This window comes from Dermochelys coriacea, chromosome 4, assembly GCF_009764565.3.
Source record: "Dermochelys coriacea isolate rDerCor1 chromosome 4, rDerCor1.pri.v4, whole genome shotgun sequence".
In the NCBI taxonomy this organism is placed as follows: Eukaryota; Metazoa; Chordata; order Testudines; family Dermochelyidae; genus Dermochelys; species Dermochelys coriacea.
In genome coordinates, this window is record NC_050071.1 from 58,032,504 (window position 1) to 58,056,218 (window position 23,715).

The 23,715-nt window shown below is 38.7% G+C and overlaps 1 protein-coding gene across 9 annotated transcripts in view; it reads right to left on the reverse strand.

Moving 5' to 3' along the window:
- The window catches only part of NR3C2 (nuclear receptor subfamily 3 group C member 2), a 288,833-nt gene that overhangs the window by 34,452 nt on the left and 230,666 nt on the right, over positions 1-23,715 (reverse strand). For all 9 annotated transcript variants that reach the window (XM_043513087.1, XM_043513089.1, XM_043513088.1 and 6 more), the window contains 2 exons: positions 5,292-5,633; positions 4,664-4,808 (listed from right to left, as the gene is read on the reverse strand). In XM_043513087.1, the coding sequence (XP_043369022.1) occupies positions 4,664-4,808; positions 5,292-5,633 (487 nt within the window). The remainder of the gene's footprint in view (positions 1-4,663; positions 4,809-5,291; positions 5,634-23,715) is intronic.

Here is a 23,715-nt window from a genome sequence, read left to right on the forward strand (position 1 = left end):
GGATGCTATACAAAATGAAGTTATAGTTTATTGAAATTTAGTGTTCTGCTTTAGACTGAGGACTGGGCTTTGTTTATGGAAATGAATGTATTGTTTTTTATATGGACAAGAGTTAAATTTATATAATGCAAAAATATTTCACAACCACTCAGAACAGTGGCTAACAGTGTGATATACTATCTGAAGCCAAAGATTAAAGGGATTACTACTCACTAGAGACAATTTTTTCATTCAAATGTCAATAAACTGGCTAATAATTTCTTTTTATTATCAATTAGAAATACCAACTGGAATAGAATGTTTTACTGTACCCTTAAAAATGTACGTCAACTCTAATTATGCTGCGCTTCAGTTACCTACTGATGAGTCTTTCTTATTGTAACTGACTGAACATGTGAACTAATAGCAGAGCTCCATTGGTGGAATTGGAAATGACAGATATCTTTGATAAATATTAGTGAAAACTATATTTTTAGTTTCTTCTCTTCAACTTCACTTTAACTTTTCTATTTTATCGTGAACTGAGCACACCTCCTGGTGCCTCTTGGCATCTAGAGGTATTTTTATTGGACAAACCCTCAGGTCTTTGCTGAAGCAAAATTATCCTTGAATGAATTTAGTAAATAGACAGAACTGAATTAAAACGTTAAGATCTGGCCCATTAACCTTTATATACCCATGATTTTTACAGTACTCTTTTTATTTCCTACAGTACAGCTGAAAACCAAAAAAGCATCAGAGGAGCAAAGAAAAGTGTAGTGTATTTTATTAGTTATAGCTACTAATACATTGTGTTTATACAGTATTGTTTCAATGCTGCTACATTATACTTCTATAATGTCTTTTATAAGAGTGTCAGAGCATTTTCCCAATTCTAATGAAGCCTCTCAATGCTCCTGTGATGTAAATTATTATGCCCATTTTACAGATGGATGAAACAGAGACTTTGGGTAAAATTTTCAAAAGTGCTAAAATGACTTAGGAGCCTACATTCAAGGTCCAGATCCTCAAAGATAGTTAGGCATCTCACTCCCATTAAAACCCATGGGAGTTAGGTACCTAAATACCTATGAGGCTCTGGACCAACGTCTTAGGCTCCTAATGGCCAAATCCACAATGTGTTTTAGGAATTGCAATATTCTGTGTTACAAGGCTTAACTTTTAGGGACCCTGCTGCTCACTGGAATTCTCAGCCCTGAGTTAGGCTCCCTATATAATGTCTCAGGAAAGTTAGGCAGCTGAGAATGAGTTTCTCAGAAGTCAGCACGCTGAGTAATGAGCCTAACCCAGACAGTAAAAAATGCTGAGGAGAGAGGCGGAACCTAAGACCAACTTGTCAAAGGGAACTGTGTGCCTATTCATTCAGGATTCACAGCCATGAACCCTCTCCTCAAGTTGGGTGCTTAAACCAGGTCAGCACTTTCTTAAGACAGAGAGACAGACCGATCCACTTTCCCACCTCATTCTATCCAATTGCCAGGGCATTCACCTAGAATATGGTAGACCTGTTTTCAAATCCCTGCTTCAAATTACCTGATTTGGAGTAAGGAATTGAACTTGGTCTCCCACATCCCATCAGGTGCCCTGACTACTTAGCTATAGAGTCAAGCTCTCACTTTCCATCTCTAGCCCAAAATATATTTAATCATTTAATACAGCTTCCCAAAACCCAGACGAGTGCCTTAACCATTGGACTACTGGGTATCCTGGAGATGTTCCCCCTGCCCCGAGTAGGTGTGCTCTTAGAATGGCTACCAGATTGGGCCCTGTAGGTGAGATGGGGGTGGAATGCATATTTCAAGAATGCTGCTGGGGCATACCGTGAGCTAGGGTGCCAAGCAGCTCGACAGTGCCAGGGCTGACTCCCTTTGTGGATCTAGCCCCTAAGTCATTTGGGTACTTTTGAAAATGTGACCTCTCGTCTATGGTGGGAAAATGCACAATAATAGCTTCACTACACATGAGTAATATGGCCAGCTGAAAGGCATGCTACTGATACTACACCACACCCATCATTTATTCTTTCTACATATTACATATACAATGATTTCCATTTAAGTCAACATTTACCAATAGTAACCACTAGGCTGTACCACATATAGCACAATCTTTCACTAGATTTACAGTGGGAAATAATGCTGATGCTCTATAAATAGTCTATAAATAAATAAATAAATAAACGCTGTATAAATATATAAATAAATAAATGCTCTATAAATATTCACTTTTAATGGTGACCCCTATGCTGTGGAATATACACATTCAAGCAGCGTACATGTAGTATATATGCACACACATTTACAAAATATATAGCATTGGTTTAATTAATACCAATTTTAAAGTTTTTAGGAATTTCCACAATACATTGAGAGACATAATTGAAAAGCATTTTATCTTCATTTTATCACTCGGCTCACATCTTGTTCTCTAAGCACAATCAAAGAGGTGGTGGAATATGTGCATAATTCATAAAGACAAATGATGCATTTATTCAGACATACACCAGAGGCAGGTGAAGGTGGGCAAACATTTCTAGTCCTGCATAACCCTAACATGGAAATCAAATCAAATATAGGCATGGAGGGGCTTGTGTAATATATTTTTGATGATTAAAGGATGTACTTAACAGATAAATAACGGAGATTCTCATTGGCTAATCATTTCTTGTAAGCCAGCCATCAGAGCAATAAGAAATGAGTCACAGGAAAGTCACCATATCACACCATTTCCAACATTTTTAGATATAGAACTTCCTTTTGCTCACAGTATTAAGAAAAAAGTGAAAAGATAATATGCTGAATGTCAAAGAAAACAATTTGTTAAAAACTAACAATGAACTTATTATATTAGTTATTTTACCTTATATCAAACAAAAATGAATTAGTGTGTATATAATCCTATACCTTGTTCCTCACTCACTCATGCACCTCATACACTTTCTGGGATTGACACCACCTCCTTTTTATTCAGTTATATTAATTTAATTATTCATCAAAACAAAGTGACCCCCCAATGCAGGATACGTCAACATATAAGGACCCTCCTGGCTATATGTCCTACTGGACAGAGCACTATCCTGGTAGTCAAGAGACCTGGATTCCATTCTCAGTACCCAGAGATAGGGCTCGGTGACCTTGGGCAAGTCACTTCACTGCCTTGTGCCTCAGTTTCTCCTCTGTAAAATGGGGATAATGATAGTTATCCCCCCAGCTTAGTGTCATCTGCGAACTTGCTGAGGGTGCAATCCATCCCATCATCCAGATAATTAATGAAGATGTTGAACAAAACTGGCCCCAGGACTGACCCCTGACTCCGCTTAATACCAGCTGCCAACTAAACATCGAGCCATTGATTACTACCTGTTGAGCCCGATGATATAGCCAGCTTTCTATCCACCTTATAAACTTATAAACTGTTCATCCAATCCATACTTCTGAGCAACTGCTAGGGTTTGCTAATTTTACTATTACTTCCCACTGTAAACTGCAAGCACATTTTTATTTGCAGGTGGGATTCATTTGTACTAATATAAGTTTTGAACTCCCTATCAATTTCTTCAGCACACAGGCTGAAAGTACATTTCTAACCACATTCCCATTGACTAACGCCTTCCCCTTACTCAAACCTGTTTTGACAACGTTTACCATTATGGGACTGGGTCCAAAGCTTTTTGAGTAAATGGAAAGATCCTCATTAACTTTAATGGGCTTTGGATCAGGCTGATGATGTCAAAACAATGCAATAACTATTAAGTACGTAAAATGTTAATTGTCTGCACAGTGGCATATGCAGAAATGCACCAATAACATTTTGCAGCACACTGTCCAAGATAAATGGTTCAGAATGGTTTAGTGAACTGAGTTGGAAGCTTCTATTTTTTGTCCATTCTTTTCCTGTTTTTTTTTCCTCATCACTCCTCCTGTTCTATTGGTTGTTCCTCTTTCATACTTTTAGAAAGAGCTCTCTTCTGGAATGAGCATGTGATGCTATCCCAATTTGACTGGTTATTTTTATTTCCTGACCCTACCATTCTGAATAAACAAACACAAATTACATCACTAATTCAGCAAGTAAACAGCACTAAAATATTAACTTAAAATAGGAAGGAATACACATGCTTGGAAGGAATAGTTCCTTTAGTTTTGTTTTTTTGTTTGTTTTTTTTTGCATCATACAACTAGGAATGTTTCGTTATAGAAAAACATTTTGGCTTCTTTCATGACTGCAAAGAAGGACAATTATGATTGTCATGAAAACACATTGAGCAGCTGTATACTGTTAACAAAAGAACCATTACCTGAATCTGCTTAGAAAAACTTGCAATTTAAACATTCACATCTCCTGGAAATTAGATATTCTTTCAAGCTATAGTAGATACCAAAAAGAGACTGTTTTCTATTAATCTGGATTATATATCAGTCATATTTCAAAGCCAACATAACATCCTTGTTTTGGGAACATTTCTACATGCACTTGCATACACAGAGAAAATTGGAAGGAGATAGTATAGCTTTGTTGAAAGTTTTCACTTGCTCAACTTTCTGTATCTAATTTCAAAACGGGATTAGCAGAATTTTTCATACTCCTTGCATATATTTAAAAATATTACAATATCTGAACTCTTTCCATCTTACCTTGAAAAGGCCAATTAACAGATACTTACTCATTGAAGACCAGGTCTGGAGCAAAATAGAGGAATTGGCTGTTTGTATGTTTGTATGATCTCCAGCTCAAGGCAAATGATGATAGACACATCCATGAGTACTGGATTAAAGTAATTTGGTCCTCTAGAGGCAAGTTTCTAAATCCTGAAGAACAAAATGATTAATCACAAACTACAATCAACATTCAGGTGCAATGTAATATGAAGCACCTTAAGCTCAAACTGGAAAAAAAGCTCACCTTTCCCTAACAGTTTACATTTCTCCAAAATATTCAATGAAACAATTATAGCACTGAAACCTATTCTTCGTCTGCACATTTTAAACAACAATACAGTCCCAAGCAGAACTCTTAGTTCTAGTAACCCAACATTTATTTTATTTAGGTGGTTATTACTAATACCAAGAAGACTTTAAAGTTTTAATTTGCAATCAGAAACATAAGAAACAGTCATTACATTAATGATGCAATACAATATTTATCACCTCCTCCCCTGCAAAAATATCATATTATCTATCTATAAAATGTATGAAAGAAGATTAATTTTACCTAGACCTGTTAAGCAAATGGCATATTAAGCACAAATCCTATTTTCAAAAGAAAACACATACAATAAAATACATTCCTACCTGGAAGTATCTTTGCCCACTTTACCACCTGAACCATCTGCTTGCCAGCAAGGCGGTTTAAAGTGGAAAGCAGGTGCTCTGCTGTATCTGGTTTTGAATTATCATATCCTGCATACACTATTTCAGGCTCAATGCTTTCAAGGACCATAGTGGGTGAAGGAGCAAGTGCTGGTGAAATAGCAGACAGGTGAGGAACAAGTGCTGTGTTTACAGATGGCTCTTTTACTGGAGCAATATATGTAGTCCCTTCCTCTGGGCTTTGGGGTGGCGGCTGTTGCTGCTGCTGTTGTTGCTGTTCTTCATGCATCCCTTTCAATTTTCCCAACTTTTTGGACTTTCGGGCTGAAAAGAAGAACAAGACAATAACAGAAATCTGATACAACCTTTACTTGAAGGAGGCATAAAAAAGATTATTTCAGTTTTTTAAAAAATGAAAATAATAGAGAAACCATTTTTACCCAATAGTAAGCATGATGATTTCAGAACACAGTCAACAACGGAACATGGACCAGGAGAAAAATATATAAGCAGGGTCCTACCCACTTAAATCCAGGATATACCAATAAACCTAAATGTCATCTCTATCTCTAAAATGTTCTTCTAAGACACACCCCTTCCCCCGCCCCATGCAAATAAATTAACAAAAATCAAGTAAGGCTTACCTCTCTTACTTTACAGGAATTAATTCTCTTACAACCATGAATCATTTTTGTTGTTCCCTGTTGTATCATTTCAACAGTAAAATAATAATGTCTGCTAATTTATTGTTCATGTTTCTATAAATACACCGTTTCCTAGTTACCTTTTTCAATTTACATGAAACATTGTAAAAATGGTTTTGATTTGTTTTGTAGGCTTTTATCTTAATCATCTATCACACATACATTTTTTCTTCATGATCTCTAGTCTCGTATTGCATTTAGTAATCAAGATAATTATTTCTGGCCCCTAATCTTATTATTTTCCATTTCTCTACACTGATCACAAGTCACTTATCAACCTATTAGTATAATCTAGTCAGACCACTTTGTCATTGTAATTCTTTTTTTCTACCCTAGTACTGTCTCGTCTCATGACTCAGTCTTCTCTTTTGGCTACTTTTGAAATTACACTATGACCATATATAGCCAATTAAACAAAAAATCCTGAGCCTGAGAAGTGTAAAACTTCTCTCTCTCTGCTGTTAATTCACTTCTCCCCACTTCCTGCCATTAAGCCAATTTTTACATATTTCAGTTATAGTACTGCTTTATTAGAGTGACCTTGACCATACTGAAACTTCATTTTTAAACAGCAAATCCTGTCCTTCCTACTCTCCTTTGGTGCATATTCTCAGTTGGAAGATAGCAACAGCAACAAGTTTCCACTATGAAAGGATGTAGGTTGCAGAGGGCAGTGCTCCGTATTCTCCATTCACATAATGTAAAGAGGCTGACAGTTCTGCAAATATGAGGAACAATCAGCTATATTTCCCCATCCCTTGCATAAGGGAACAACTACCACAAAGCTCCACCAGCTGCAAGACTGCAGAATAGCTCTGCTGGTGGTTCACTGCAGGGTAAGAGAGGGAGATTCCTTCCTCCCTCCATCTATTGCAGAAACCTCATTTTCTTCATTACTTGGACTTTCACAGGGTACAGGATTTGCCTCAGAGTGAAGTAAAATTAATCAAACTTCTACTTTTGGAATTTCGTATATTACCGCATTATCTAAGCACAGAGAATAAAAGATCCAGATTATGTCAACGTATTACATTGTATAGACTGTGATTCCTGTTAAAAGGTCTGTTAAATCAATAAGTTCAATATTGGGGGGAGGGTGGCTCTCAAGAGAGAACTTAGATGAATCTCCCAACTTGCAGTGGATCATGAATTGAATCTGTCAACAGCTTCTGTATTAAAGACTAAATGCCATTACTGTGTAGATATCTAAGAAGTGGGGAGTGGTGAAAGAGCATAAAAACACCTTTTCCCCACATGAGCAGCAGGAAAGAATCTCTTCTGAATTCTCAAGGCAGTGGAACAAAAAAAAAAAAACCAAGCTGGAAATTTCCCACAAAATGAAATTCGCTTTTGTTTGTTTGTTTTTGTTTGTTTGTTTCTGGTCGATCAGAACATTTTATTTTGATAGAAGCCCAGACCTGAAAAAAAGTTATTTTACAAACTTAAGTGGGAGTCTTTCCCCATCATTCCTACCTTTTGTAGGAACATTCCTCAAACCTCCAAAATTCCATGATGGCCTGGTGAGAGGGAAGAAAGAGGAGGGGGTGTCCTGGCACATCTGGGTCAAACATTTATTTTTTAAAAGCCACAATTTCCATATGAGGTGTTGGTTAGACTCCACAACCCATGCATCCTACTTTGTATCTGGAGATTAGTATGTCAGCCTGAAGCATCCAAGTGGTCCCTAGAAGCCCAGGAGTGAGCCAATTACAAAAGTCCCTGCGTCCCGCTGCTTCCTGCAGCTCCATTGGCCGGGAATGGTGAACCGCAGCCTCTGGGAGCTGTGGGGTGCCATGCCAGTGGACAGCCAACATCAGCAAAACGTCTCACAGCCCGCAATCAGAATACCCTAATGGGCCGCATGCAGCTCGCTGGCCGCAGGTTGCCCACCACTGCCTTAGAATCTAGGATATTTCCCAAATTTGGGAGTTGAGCCCACAGTTTATTTGGGGGGGAGACACAAAAGTGCAACCCTGACATGACTGGGGATGAACTAAGTGCAGAGATCCTCCTCTTCACTCACTCTCACAGGCTTTAAGATGGGAAGGGACAGTATGGGCCAATGTTTAGCCCTACACTACAGCGAATTCAATCTCTTTGCCTGCTATAGAACTTGGAGATAGAGGTTCATAGATTTCAGGGCCAAAGTGACCAAAATGATAATCTAGTGTCTGACCTCCTGACTAACATAGGCCAAAGAACTCTGTCTCCAGGTAAACACAACAAAAAACAAACCACCATAATAAACTGATGATTGAAACACTGTCAAAGGCACTGCACTTGTAGCTGAAAACACTCCAATACGCTTCCCCTAACATCAGGATGGACTGCACTGAGATACTGTACACATTATTTTAAAACAGAATATGTGATGAAGACAGAAAACTGAAACAAAGGAATAATAAGATCAAAATAAATAGGTTCTGACTAAATATTGGCAATTCTTTCCATATAACATCCCTAAGATATGACCTTTCCTAACCATCCACAGAGCTAAAACTCTTCTCTAAGTTCTCACCATCTCACACCTTTTCTCTGGTCTTGACAAATGCAATCTCACTCCGCAGAGCCATTAAAAATTGCTGCTACTAAGATCATTATCCTAGCCCACTGCTTTGAGCATGTTACCTCTGTCATTGCCTCCTTCCACTGGCTCCCCCTTCTTTATCATATCAAACATAAGATGTTTGTGTTGAAACATTCACTTTCAAGACTCTTCTGTGCATATCCGTACCTTAACTATCATCTCTTATTCACTATCGATATATTGATTCCTGTTTCCGATCAGCCCATGATGCCAGCCTATATCACTCATTTGTTAAATTTTCAAAACAAGAACTTTTGTGCTTTCTTCCATGCTGTCCCTCATACTTGAAAGGAATTCTCCATAAACATCTACAAAGCCACTTCATTATTCTCCTTCAAAAACCTCCTTAAAACTCTTTTTCAATGATGGCTACAAAAACAGGCTGCTGGTATGCTTGGACCACTATCATGCTGACCAATACTATTTATTTTTTTGTACTCACCTGTCTTTCTGTAACCATCTGTTGTCTCCTGTCTTGTATTTAGATTGCAAGCTTTTTGGGGCACAGACCATCTTTATGTTTTGTATTTGTACAGTGCCTAGCACAATGGGATCCTGGGTCATGATGACTGTGCCTCCTAGGCACTATGGTAATAAAATAATATAAAATGCAAGGCCTTCAAGAAACAGGGCCCAACCCTATTGTTAGATCTAGTCCTGAGAGTAGTTTTATTGAAGTCAATAGGATTAGTCACAAGTTCAATAGTGACAGGTTTCGAGAAGCAGCCGTGTTAGTCTGTATTCGCAAAAAGAAAAGGAGTACTTGTGGCACCTTAGAGACAAGGCGTTAGCCTACCTTGCTTGTCACCATGAAAGGTTTTCCTCCTTTCCCCCCCCTGCTGCTGGTGATGGCTTATCTTAAGTGATCACTCTCCTTACAGTGTGTATGATAAACCCATTATTTCATGTTCTCTGGGTGTGTATATAAATCTCTCCTCTGTTTTTTCCACCAAATGCATCCGATGAAGTGAGCTGTAGCTCACGAAAGCTTATGCTCTAATAAATTTGTTAGTCTCTAAGGTGCCACAAGTACTCCTTTTCTTTTTAAGTTCAATAGTGAGCACTATACCCGGTATCAAGTGCATGTTCAGCACCATTCATGTGATCATTGCAAAACATCCATACACTCTGCTCCATAAAAAAGTTGTATCCCATTGTTTTTTTCTGTAGAATATCTTTGTACTTTTAGTCCTTACTTATTTCTCTTTAGGTCTGTCTACACAGCAATCGGAGGTGCAGCTGCAGCGTGGGTAGGCAAACCCGCACTAGCTTTCAGCATGTTAAAACAGCAGTGAAGACACGGCGGCACAGACTAGCAACATAAGTACGTACCCAGGGTTCTGGACAGGCTTGTACAGCATGCACTGGAGCCCACACCACTGCATCTAGATTAAAGCTAGCATGGGTGTACCTTGCTGCAATCACACAGGTATGCCTACCGGAGCTGCAATCTTAGGGATGTTATGCAGAAACTGCAGTGTTGACATAACCATGAGATGCCCACAGGTGTGCAAACCAGAGGGAAATTTTTATAAAAGGATAAAAAAATGTAACTAACTATGTATCAGTATTAATCAAAAGCTGACTGTCATAATTTAAAATTCAATTATTCAAGCAGCCACATGTATAATAGATTGGGAAACTTTAGTTTATTAAAGTGCAAAAACTTAGTCAAATCATTTAGGCCCAATGCCTCTGAGTGGAAGTACAACTGGAGCAGTAAATTCTTTAGTACACTAGTAATGTACCTCTATGGATGTGGTGACATTAGCGTGTCAGCCGGGGACTATCACCAAATTAGATTTTTCTAAAGTAATTGTAATAATCTGATCAAACATTTATGAAGAAAAAAATGGAAAAAAGTAAAATGGGAGACAAGTTTTCTAAAAATAGCCTTATTTATGTATTGCTAGCTAGTGTTTAATTCACCATATCAGTGATTTTTCTATTCTGAAAAATATTCATATTTTCTCTTAATTTACCATATCTTCACTTTACCATAAAAGATGCTCCTACTCCTACATTTCAAGCAGCTCTACAGTACTGTTTAACAGAATATAGTTATTGCTCCATTTTAGTGTTACTACCTGCTTCTTTTTCTTTTTTTTAATCTTAACCATAATACATTTTCTAATTTCTTTTTGAAAAGGTATAATTATGCAACTGATCCAAAACTTTGTTAAACTACACACAACCAGTGCAAATAAAAATAAAATGCCACTGCCTAGTTTAGATCTGTGATGATTAAATGCTCCATGAATCCCATCCACTAGTCTAACAATCCCAGACCTGATCAAATAACATAAAAATAATATAAAACATGAGGTACATTAAATGTAAAAATAATGTTCTGTGGCTAATTTTGTAGCAGGCGCCAAAGAGCAGCAGCACCTTAGCACTTTTGTCAGCCAGCTAGAGGACATCCATTAGAATAAACCCTACTCGTTTAACTCACAGAGGCATGCCTACTGGTGGTACACAGCCTCTCTTTGAACTTTGTTCCCTACGTGCCTCTGAATGAAATAATTTGGTATCCAGTAGGAGCCCCTATAAAGCAGCAGCTGATCTTATGTTTTGGTAAATATACTTACTCTTTTCCCCACTCCCAATAAACTATGAGTTTCAAACTGGCAATGTTCACAAGCTTATTAAACTTACTGTAAAGTAAGTGAAAATTGATTTGCTCCCTAGTGAATGCAGTTATATGTACAGTACTGCACATAGAGGTGGGATCACTATGACTATTAAGTTATTTTAGCAAGCCAAAGCTGAACTAGCACTTTTTGCAACCAAATGTATCCCAAGAGCAGAGCTAGGATGTCCACGTTCAGCAAAATACTTGATAATGAGTTAACAGTGACATGCATCACTGAAAAATGTTAAAAATAGGCCTGAAGGAATAAAAAAGGATCAAATATCACTGCTTATTTTTATTATTCATTTATGTTTTTCAAGCTCCATGTTTTATTTCCATTAGCACAATGAGTCTAAGAACAAGAATTTTATGCGTCTTTCATGTGTGCAGAAGCAGAAACTATATTTTCATCTGGGATCATGCCAGAATGCTAACTGAACTGGTTTGGTAGTTCCCACAAACATCTAGCAGCTTAGCTAAACTGACAGCCCATTTAACCAAGATATAAACCCTCTGATTTTCCTCTCCATGTATTTTTGTGTTTATTTTTCATTTTCTTCCATGACAATATCACAAAAAGTGTGTTTCAATTTCATTTTCTTCCATTACATCATCAAAACGAATCTGAGAAAAATATTACTGCTTTATAGTCATGTTTACAGGGAAAATAACTGTGTTTTTCATTTGGTTTCATGCCAGGACTCCAGCTCAACTGGTTTGGTAATTCCCACAGAAACCAGCAGCCAACTACAGAAGATTCTGAGAACCTCTGAGAAGTAACTGCGCTGATCTTAATTTTTTTTAAGGTGTGTTTCACACTTCTTCTTTAATTGGACTACCAAATATAAAGCTAATAAAGACAACTCAATATTGGAGAGAAAATATACTTCATAGCTCCTTCCTGTACCCCACAATGTCATAAAACTTAATATAGCCACAAGGCAGATCAGTAGGAATTCTGAATAAATGCTAATCAAAAGCTCAAATCCTATAATTATTTTCTTTAGAAACGTGCATAATTCATATCAAGAAATTCAGCATCTGTATTCTAAGAGTGATTGGATACTTATGTGAATAATAGGAATAACAAAACTTATAATAGTCTATGCAAAAAAAAAAGTTTTGGAAAGGACGTAAAACCTCATGTTCTAGGGCTTAAGCCAATCTCTAACTATTAAGGGTTACGACAAGATTTTCACAACAGGAATCCACAGCTCTTGTTGAAAAAGAGGACAATATGCAAAAGTATTGCTGCAGTTCACAATAACATTTATATTCTACAATACTAGTCCTCTCTGAAGTGGAGAAACATGGTAGAGATCATATCAGAAGAGTCATCCCTACTTGTTACATGTTCAGCTAAAATGGATGTCCACTTACATAAAACTAAAACGGAGATAATCTACTGGTACTACCACTAATATATTTACAATGGAGAAAAAATAAAACTAAATGAGAGCCTGGTTAAAATCAATAGGACCAATCCTGATCTGATGGAAGTCAATGATAAAACTTCAGCTGAATTCTATAGGAGCAGGACTAAGCCCACCATCCTAAGCCCTGGTCTACACGATGGGGTTAGGTCAAATTTAGCCACATAGGTCGATTTTAAAATGAATGCTTCTACACAACCAACCCCCTTCCGTCGACCTAACGGGCTCTTAAAATCGACTACTGTACTCCTCCCCGGCGAGGGGAGTAGTGCTAAAATCAACCTTGCTGGGTCGAATTTTGGGTTAGTGTGGACGCAAGTCGACAGTATTGGCCTCTGGGAGCTATCCCAGAGTGCTCCAGTGTGACCTCTGGACAGCACTTTGAATTCCAATGCACTAGCTACGTACACAGAAAAAGCCCCAGGAAATTTTGAATTTCATTTCCTGTTTGGTCAGCGTGGCGAGCTCAGCAGCACAGGTGACCATGCAGTCTCCCCAGAATCGCAAACGAGCTCCAGCATGGACTGAAAGGGAGACACCGGATCTGACTGCTGTATGGGGAGAAGAATCTGTGCAGGCCGAACTCCGATCAAAAAGAAGAAATGCTAATATATATGCCAAAATCGCACAGGGCATGGTGGAGAGAGGCTACAACAGGGACACACAGCAGTGCTGCGTGAAAGTTAAGGAGCTCAGGCAAGCCTACCAAAAGACAAAGGAGGCAAACGGTCGCTCTGGGTCAAAGCCCCATACATGCCGCTTCTATGATCAGCAGCATGGCATTCTAGGGGGGGACCCTACCACTACCCCACCACTGTCTGTGGACACCTGCAAGGGGGGAGTCTCACACAACAGGGAGGAGGATTTTGTGGATGAGGAAGAGGAGGAGGAGGAGGAGGAGAAGGAGAATGCACAGCAGGCAAGTGGTGAATCTGTTCTTCCCTGCAGCCAGGATCTTTTAATCACCCCGGAGCCAATACCCTCCCATGGTAGGATCCCCGACCCTGAAGCTAGAGAAGGCAGCTCTGGTGAGTGCACATTTGTAACTACAGTACAGGGTATAAAAGCAATAGTGTTTAATGTTTGATTTGCCCTGAAGAATTGGGATGCATTTGCGGCCAATACAGCTATTGGAAAAGTCTGTTAACGTGTCTGGGGATGGAATGGGAATCCTCTAGGGACATCACCATGAAGCTCTCCTGGAGGTACTCTGAAAGCCTTTGCAGAAGGTTTCTCAGGAGAGCTTATTTCGTCCTCCACGGTAGGACACTTTACCATACCAAACCAGTAGCATGTAGTCTGGAATCACTGCAGCACAAAGCATGGCAGCGAATGGTCCTAGATTTTGGTTGCATTCAAGCAACATTCGGTCTTTATCTTTCTGTGTTAGCCTCAGGAGAGTGATATCATTCATGGTCACCCGGTTGAAATAGGGAAATTTTTGTAAGGGAACAGTAAAAGGACCCCGTTCATGCTGGGTTGTTTGCGCTTGGATAAAAGGGATCATCCCGGAGAATAGCCATGCAGTGGGGTGAGGGGTGAAGCGATCATCCCAGAGAATAGCCATGCAGTGGGGCGGGAGGTGTGAAGGGATCATGCCACAGAATAGCCACACGGTGAGGTGAGGGGAGGTGTGTGCTGCACATCCACATGAAAACCGCAGCCCCTCCTTTTAAATGTTAAACCCAACCGGCATTGCTTGCAATGGGAAAGGATGGCGCTACAGTTTGAAACCATTCCCATATGTTATGAAGGCATAAGAAGCCAACCCCGTGTACCAAAAGGCTTGCCATGGCTGCCTGGAAACTGAATTCTGTTGCCCAGCCATTTGTGATGTGTCACCATATTGGCAGGTGCTCAATATAAAAGGCAAAACATGACCTTTTACCTAAAGCACATGTCCTGTCTGCTGTGAATTGCTTGATTCACTGTGAAAGAGTCTCCCTTTTGTTCTCAGAAATGTATCATCTTAAATTTTACTCTCCCTTTTTCTCTCTCCCCAGATGCAAATGTTTCTATGCTCCCCCTATCATCTCCGTCCCTGAGGTTATCGCAGATTAGAAGGCAAAAAAACGCACTCGCGATGACATGTTTTCTGAGCTCATGCAGTCCTCCCACACTGATAGGGCACAGCTTAATGCATGGAGGCATTCAGTGGCAGAGGCCAGGAAACCATTAAGTGAGCATGAAAAGCAGAGGCAGGAGGCGATGCTGAGGTTAATGGCGGAGCAAACGGACATAATGAATCATCTGTTGGAGCTGTAGGAAAGTCAACAAGAGCACAGACCCTTCACTGCATCCATTGTATAACTGCCTGCCCTCCTCCCCAAGTTCCATATCTTCCTCACCCAGACACCCAAGAACGCAGTGGAGGGGAGGCTCCGGGCACCCAGCCACTCCATTCCAGTGGATGGCCCAAGCAACAGAAGGCTGTCATTCAAACAGCTTTGATTTGTAGTGTAGCTACAATAAGCAATGTGGCCTTGTCCTTCCCCGCACTCCACCCCACCTGGGCTACCTTGTCAGTTATCTCACTTTTTTTAAAATTAATAAAGAAAGAATGTATGGTTTCAAAACAATAGTTACTTTATTTCCTTTGCCAGCTGTGATCGAAGGGGGGAGGGTGGTTGGCTTACAGGGAATTAAAATCAACAAAGGGGACGGGTTTGCAGCAAGAAGAAACACACACAACTGTCACACTGTAGCCTGGCCAGTCATGAAACTGGTTTTCAAAGCCTCTCTGATGTGCAGCGCACCTAGCTGTGCTCTTCTAATCACCCTGGTGTCTGGCTGTTCAAAATCGGCAGCCAGGTGATTTGCCTCAACCTCCTACCCCACCATAAACGTCTCCCCCTTACTCTCACAGGTATTATGGAGCACACAGCAAGCAGCAATAACAATGGGAGTGTTGGTTGTGCTGAGGTCTAACCTAGTCAGCAAACAGTGCCAGTTAGCTTTTAAATGTCCAAAGGCACATTCTTTCACCATTCTGCACTTGCTCAACCTACAGTTGAACTGCTCCTTACTACTGTCCAGGCTCCCTGTGTACGGCTTCATGAGCCATGGGAGCAAGGGGTAGACTGGGTCCCCAAGGATAACTATTGGCATTTCAACATTCCCAACAGTAATCTTCTGGTCTGGGAAGTAAGTCCCTTCTTGCAGCTGCTCGAACAGCCTGGAGTTCCTAAAGATGCGAGCGTCATGCACCTTTCCCGACCATCCCACATCGATGTCAGTGAAACATCCCTTGTGATCCACCAGTGCTTGCAGCATCATTGAGAAGTACCCCTTGCGATTTATGTACTGGTTGGCAAGGTGGTCCGGTGCCAAGATAAGGATATGCATTCCGTCTATCGCCCCATCATAGTTAGGGAACCCCACTGCAGCAAAGCCATCCAGTATGACCTGCACATTTCCCAGAGTCTCTGCCCTTGATAGCAGAACGTCAGTGATTGCATTGGCTACTTGGATCACAGCAGTCCCCACAGTAATCTTGCCCACTCCAAACTGATTCCCGACTGACCGGTAGCAGTCAGGAGTTGCAAGCTTCCACAGGGCTATCGCCACTCGCTTCTCAATTGTCAGGGCAGCTCTTATCTTGGTATTTCTTCCTTTCAGGGTGGGGGAAGCACCTCACAAAGTTCAAGGAAAGTGGCCTTATGCATGCGAAAGTTTCACAGCCACTGTGAATCATCCCATACCAGCAACCCTATATGGTCCCCCCAGTCTGTGCTTGTTTGCCAGGCCCAGAATCGGCGTTTCACTGTATCAACCAGCCACACTGCCGCCATGATGTCCCAATTGCCACAGTCCGTGCTTTCAGGAACATCTGTGTCCATGTCCTCATCACAATCATCCTCGTGCTGGCGTCTCTTAGCCCGGTTCTGCACACACTCCAGGATAATGTGCGAGGTGTTTACAATGCTCACAACAGCAGTGGTGAGCTAAGCAGGCTCCATGCTTGCCGTGGCATGGCGTCTGTATGGGTAACCCAGGAAAAAAGGCGCAAAACGATTGTCTGCTGTTGCTTTCATGGAGGGAGTGAGGGAGGGGGCGACTGATGACATTTACCCAAAACCACCTGCAACAATGTTTTTGCCCCATCAGGCATTGGGAGCTTAACCCAGAATTCCAATGGGCAATAGAGACTGCGGGAACTGTGGGATAGCTACCCACACTGTTCTGTAAGTTGATGCTAGCCACGGTATTGAGGACACACTCCGTGGACTTAATGCACTTAGTGGGGACATACACAATTGACTGTATAAAATCGATTTCTAAAAATCGACTTCTATAAAATCGACCTAATTTCATAGTGTAGACATACCCTAAGAGAGATGTTTGGAGAATTTGTAAAACCATGTGAAGACTTGGAATCTAGATGTGAGAATCCTTAAAGTAAGGGAGCCTGATGAGTTGGAGGATATACAGAGGACTTAATCTTAAAGATCCTTAAATTAAATATCAACATCTGCCTGGAAACAAGATACAGAATCCCTATGCAAGCTCTGGGGAAGAAGCAAAATAGAAACATTGTATTAAACCTGCTTTTAGCAGGTAGTATAAAATGTTGTCAGAGCTACAAGACAGAGGATATTTCTCCCCCTCCCCCATGTCAGCCTTATGACTTAGGCAAGAAGGATGCACCACATTTTCCTAAAATGACTGTTTGGAAGGCCAGCACTGAACAGGGAGCTGGTAACCAGGTATCAGCCTCTCTCTTTTGGACCTGTGGAATGTAAGTGAAAAACTGGGCCTTGAAAGTTTGAGGGCTAGGGTTTTGTCTTCTTATGATCTGTAAAGCACTTAGTATAATTTTGGTGATAGACAGGTTGTATATCATATTGTTGAATGTTAATTTATGTAATATGAATTCTAATGAACTCTTATATATGCTTGAAATTAGTAATTTTCATTTTCACCACTGACATATAACAGGGAGACACAAATGCTGAAAAATAGCATGCTACTACTATTGGATAATACCATATACAAATATTGGACAGTATTAATATGATTAAATTGGTTGTGTTACAATGGTATAGTATTTTGTTTTGCTGTATTTCTTTAGTCCACAAATCTATAGATTACTTTTTTCTTTTCATGCTGAGACGCATCTAAACGTATATTAGATGTGGATCCCTTGTAATTTTCACCCTTTCCTCTGCTTTTTGCCTTAAATAACCATAAAAATAATGTTTTGTAAAGAAAACTGTAGTTACAATATATGCTTAATATCAAATGCAGAAGTACCTGTAACAAGCAATGTTCCCGTTGGACAAGGGAAGAAGAACTTTTATATAAGTGATGTATTCAGAGAACAGCTTGGTTGCTGCCCATCACAAACTAATTATTGTTTGCACAGCTAATGACTAGTTAATGCTGCCAAAGTTAGAGCCCCATTTATTTTAGCTTAAATTCTGCTGGAATACAAGGACTAAGCTAACCATGGCTAGGAGAATCTTAGCCTCACCCAAATCCTGAAAAAAAAACATTTTAGTCAACAGTAATGCACCATCACAGTCTTTTTGGAAAAATGAGAGGGAGGAGCAAACAGCTTTACAGCAACACATTGCCACAGGTGTCAGACTCTCTTCCTATATCCCCACTTAATAGTGCTTGTTAGACTTCTTAAACAACTGCCTGATTTACATAATCAGCAAACCGATCAGATTTACTGCCACAAGAGACTTAGGGGGATTTACCAAAGAAGCAGGCAATTGGGATAAGGAAAAGGGAGAGACTACAGAGCAGTGTAGTGTGTCATTTCTCCCCCATGCACACACACTTAATGGAAGGCATGGAATAGAGGCTGCATATGGAGAAGAGGAGAACTTATCAAGAGAGGGACCAAAGAAAGGGGAAAACAAGAGGGAAAAGACTACAGAACAGGTGAAAGATTGAGAATAGGCCACAAAAAAATAACGAGGACATAGGGAAGAGAGAAGAAATACAGAATGAAAGGGAAAGGCATGCTGCTCTACTTTAGAAAAAGGTTTAAGGAAAGAGAAGGTGAAATACAAGACAAAGTGAAAAGAACACAGAGAGAAAAGCCATGTGGGAAAAAAGGGGGGGGGAAGAAAAAGTGGAGTATATGTAAAAAAAATAAAAACGGGAAAAGTAAAGAAGTAGAAGAATTTAGGCACAGCTTCAGCGTGAGAGAAGGAAGGAGAGGAGTAGAAAATTATACCAATGTTGTGAGCCCAAAGGATTAGGATAACAGTGGAGTTGCCAACAGTGATTGTTAAATGAATATTACTGGATACACACTCTGGAACTGTGGTTAAACAATTCTGTAATTAAATAATTGGTGTTGTCTTGGTTTCTAGTTACTCTGGACTCTGTAGTTAAATAACCGGTGTCCTAGTTTTTAGATATTTTGTTTGACTAGCAGTTCTTACTAGTTTATTACTATATTGCTCTTTCTTTAACTAAATTTTCACACTTTCTCAAGCAGATACAGAACAACTGTGTACTTGGGGGCAAATCCTGCCTCCTGTTACAATGCCTGAAAAATCAAAAGAACTGATAGAGTTCCACTGTACAGTGAGAGGCAGTGGAGAAGCTGCTTGGAAGAAATCTTCATCCCCTGCATTATTGTTCAGTGTCAGCCTGCCTGTGGGGCAGGCAGAGAGATCTGGGGTCAGTAAACCAGCAGACTATATAGATCCACTGACCAAAACCACTGTATAGGCAGCTTCTAGAGTTCTGTCAGCTGCTTTTACAGCCACAAGATGCAGTATAAGTGATGATGTTCTTGCAAAGGTCCAGGGAAAGATTCTGTTCCCCCTCAAACACCACATAGGTCCCTCATGACTGTGATAATGTTATTTATGGATAGTTATGATTTACTTCCAATATACATTATTTTATTCCTGAACATTCCAAGGGAAAATTTTTGCAGACCTCCATTTTTAGGTTTAAAAAAATTCTGTAAGTAGAATTATTGATAGAACAATATTTATAAAACTACTTCCTTTTCCCCTCTTTTTTTACTCAGGATTGGTATGGGAGACAGTATTTGGCCCTCAGTTGGAAGTTAAAATATATATAGTCAGTGCACTAAGATGTACTAAACCACAGCTTGAATTAAAAAAGGAAAACAAATGGTAGGGTGACCAGACAGCAAGTATGAAAAATCGGGACTGGGGCTGGGGGCGGGGGTGGTAATAGGAGCTTATATACGAAAAAGACCCCAAAATGAGGACATCTGGTCACCATAAGAAATGGCCACACTGAAGGTAACTTATTTTGAATTGATGTATTAGGTATAGCCAGGTATTAGATATACTGACCTTAATGTTGGGGAGTTGTTTGTAACTGATGCTACAGTGTAAAAAAAAGTTTATTTCCGAAGACATTTTTACAGGAATATTTAGGTTGTCAGAAAAAAAGTCTAATGCATTTGCTTACATTTTAGCAATCATCAAAGTGATGATTAATTGACAAATAACAGCTTCATAGGATACTACTCTGTGAGGGAACAATTTTTACCAACTGCCAATTAGTAATTTCTTGGTAAAATAAAAATTAAAAAGCTTTATCAAAAAAAGTTTAATAAGAATTGGCTAGAAGTCTGAAGAGTCTGCCCAAATACGATATCTTGGAAAAAACAGCAAAACAAACACACTGCAAATTTGCTAATATTTTTAGTATATGAAGTGTCTTTCTGTGAACTTTCATCAATACCAAGAGAGATGCATTGACTACATTTTAAAATGGCAATCTAATATGCAAAGAATTTAAAAATAACTATCCGAGAAAGAAAATGTTATCTTTCCTGAAAGCCAGGCTTAATCATTCTTGTTCAGATGTTCATATAATTAATCTATTACTATTTATTTATTCATTCATAAATTATGTGTCACATTTAGTGTTTTTGGACTTTTGCATTTTATATGAAATACATCATTACACCTGTTCATCAAATACTAGAACAAGAGAAAAACCCACGTACTAGATTGCCATAAATTAGTCAACTACAATTCTAATGTTTACCATCCACTCCTATTTACCAGTGTACTCTACAGCTCTTCCTTGTGGAAAGAAAACAGTCACTTGAAAAATCATTGCAGTACAGTAAGTTGGGTTAAAAAAATGAAAGCAAAGTTGACGCAACTTGAAATAATGCACATATACTGCTAAGAAACAATGTATGAACAATATATTTTGGTTGTGACATTAGTAGAGGGAGCCACTGCACTATTTAGATCAATTTAAATTGTGCAAAACCCAAAGCAGCAGTAAGAGCTCTCTCTCAGGAAAAAGAGCAAAGGGCACCTTGTTTTGGAGTTTCTAGTACCTCAGTTTCCCCAAAAGAGCAACCTCATAGATGGAGGAGGATGGCATGGATTAGTTCATACAGTTACGAGATTGATAACAAGATATAAAAAGACTATCTTTTGTCTCATGAAACTGAGTCTTTACGAGGGTTTTTATGTCATTACTGACAGATAGCAGTTAATGGAGTTTTGAGAAGTCACATAAACATTGGTATGTATGCTTTAACATATTATATTTATACTTTTGGTTTATATAGTATTGTAATGTATTTTCCTATGCTGCAATAAGTCAAATAAAACTACAGAAAGAAAATGTAAAGTGCAGAAGATAGTTTTCTCAAAATTAGTTTAAAAATGGATAATTTGCTCATCAGTTAAAGGTCAGATGTCAGCATTTCCCCAAAATCTTGAATTGCTGCCATCACTCTCTAAATACCTTCTTAACAGCTCCAGTAGGTAAATGTGTTTGTAATTATCTTCTGTTGTCTCTTCTAGAAGAGCTAAAACATCACAAATAGTAACTAGCTACAAATATGGTTATAACTTTCTAGGTAATCAAGTTCTGGATGCCTGAATTCCTGCCATTTAAAGAAGTAGGGTGTCAGAATGATTTGGGGAGGAAGAGCATCTACTCACATGGAGTACACCAGAAAGTGAAGTAGCAGGAAAAGTGGTTCTAACAATGTAAACAAGATCCAGGGGAGAAGATTTTGACTGGCAAAACGTGCCTTCTAAAGGTTTGTACAAATATTATTATTATTATTTTTGCTGATGATGAAATAAGAAGGGCAAGCACAGGAAAAGGACCAAAGAATTTAGTTTACATATCATCCAAGAGATGGCATCTCTTTATGATATCTGACAAGATCACAGCACAAGGTAGTGTGGTTGCAGGCTACAAAGATTCAAAATTACATTACAAACTGAACATGCCCTCTCAAATGACAACATTGAACATGATCATTGATTTTCTTATTTCTTTTTTTGTCACAAGAAATGTCTCAGATTTTAAAATTAAACATCATAACTTGTTTGATTTCTGTGAAACCTGAATGTGTTTACTGAGCTAAAACAGGTAAAGTAATATACACATCATGTGAAGCACAACTAATGAGCGTCTGAAAATTGGTAGATGTTAAAAACAACAGCCTAAAATTTAACAAAATACAACTTTCTCATGGAACATAAGGTTGTTGCTTTTTTTAAACCATGCAATCTTCTTGTGTCTTCTTTTGCAAATTAGACTAATTGTATTATTATTTTATTATTCTATGGGTAAAAAAAAATTGTTCAGTCTTCATATACATTGGCCTTTATAATCATAATTCTGTGAAGGGTGACAATTTATGCCAAATGTAAGGATAATAATTTTGGGGAAAGGATAACACCTATATACTAAGAACTGAATTGAGACCACACAGACCACCATTTTAAATCAGAGTGTAATTTAAATCCAGACAAAGAAGTGAAAGACTTATCATGTTATCAATAACCTGATCCAATCTTTCTTTCAGATTATCTTGAATACATTAAGAATATTTCAGTAAGTAGACCTAATAGAGTAACAGAATCCCATGGATGAAGTTATTCACATATGTAAGTGAATACAAGCCTAACTTACCTATGTATTCTTTATATAAGATTTGTAGTCTCCACAGCCAGAATGGTCAATCATTTGAAAATTGACAATCAATTCTATTTATCTTAAATATATTAACAATATTTCAGTAAGCTTTAGGACCATCAAATTCTTGTTGTTGCAAGGGACAAACCTCAGTAGACCTCAGCCTACCTTATAACTTTCTGATAGGATTCAAGCAAGAAGAGTATTTTGGGCCTGTACCAGCATATATTCAGAAAGAAAACTTCAGAACTGATTAAATCTTTCTGGCCCATAATTAAATGAAAATGAACTACAGTATCTTGGAAAAAAGCATAGACTAAAAAAATGGGCCAGCATACATTTTTAACACAATTGCTTCACCTGAATCTCTTCCAATAATTAAGTCTAACATACAGCATTAGAAGCAAAAAAAAAAACAAAACCCAAACAAACAATGGGTCCGGAAAAGGTTCAAAGTAGTACTTGTTGCAGGGAGAGGGGGAGAGAGAGAGAGATCTGTGAAGGAGAGGGATGGACTATGTTAACATTTAGCTACTTTAACTTTTGTAGCAACTACTAATTATTGCCCCTTCTCACAAAATCAGACAGACCTATGAAGTAAATAACCACACTGAAGAAATCGTTATGATGAATAATTGTCCAAAGACTATCAGAATATAAAAGGAGAATGGATGATGTTACAATTTTCATCATATAAAAGAAGGTAAATGATAAAATAGCTATACTAACTTTGGTGAGTCTTCATGCAAAGATCTGTTGGTTTTATAAGCATTGTTTTAGATACATTTTTGTAAAAGATGCCAAAACACGGCATGGGTACTTTAACATAAATCAAAGTACTACATTTTTTAAAAATGTCTGAACACACTATAAAATGTACATGCTCAAAATATACACATAACAGTCCGTATTACTGTAAACACAGGAAAAAATATTTTTTGGGAAAAAAGAACAATGGTGTCAAAAAAGATCAGCAAATATATGAGGTTCTGCAAAAACTCACTGCATTTATTGCAGAAAAATGTGGAATATCTACCCTGGATTTTCCATTATTCTGTCACTTTTGTTTGCTATAAAAAAGTTTTCCATTACAGAGATGAAGAAGTAAGATGATAGCTAACTTTTACATTATAAAATGTAA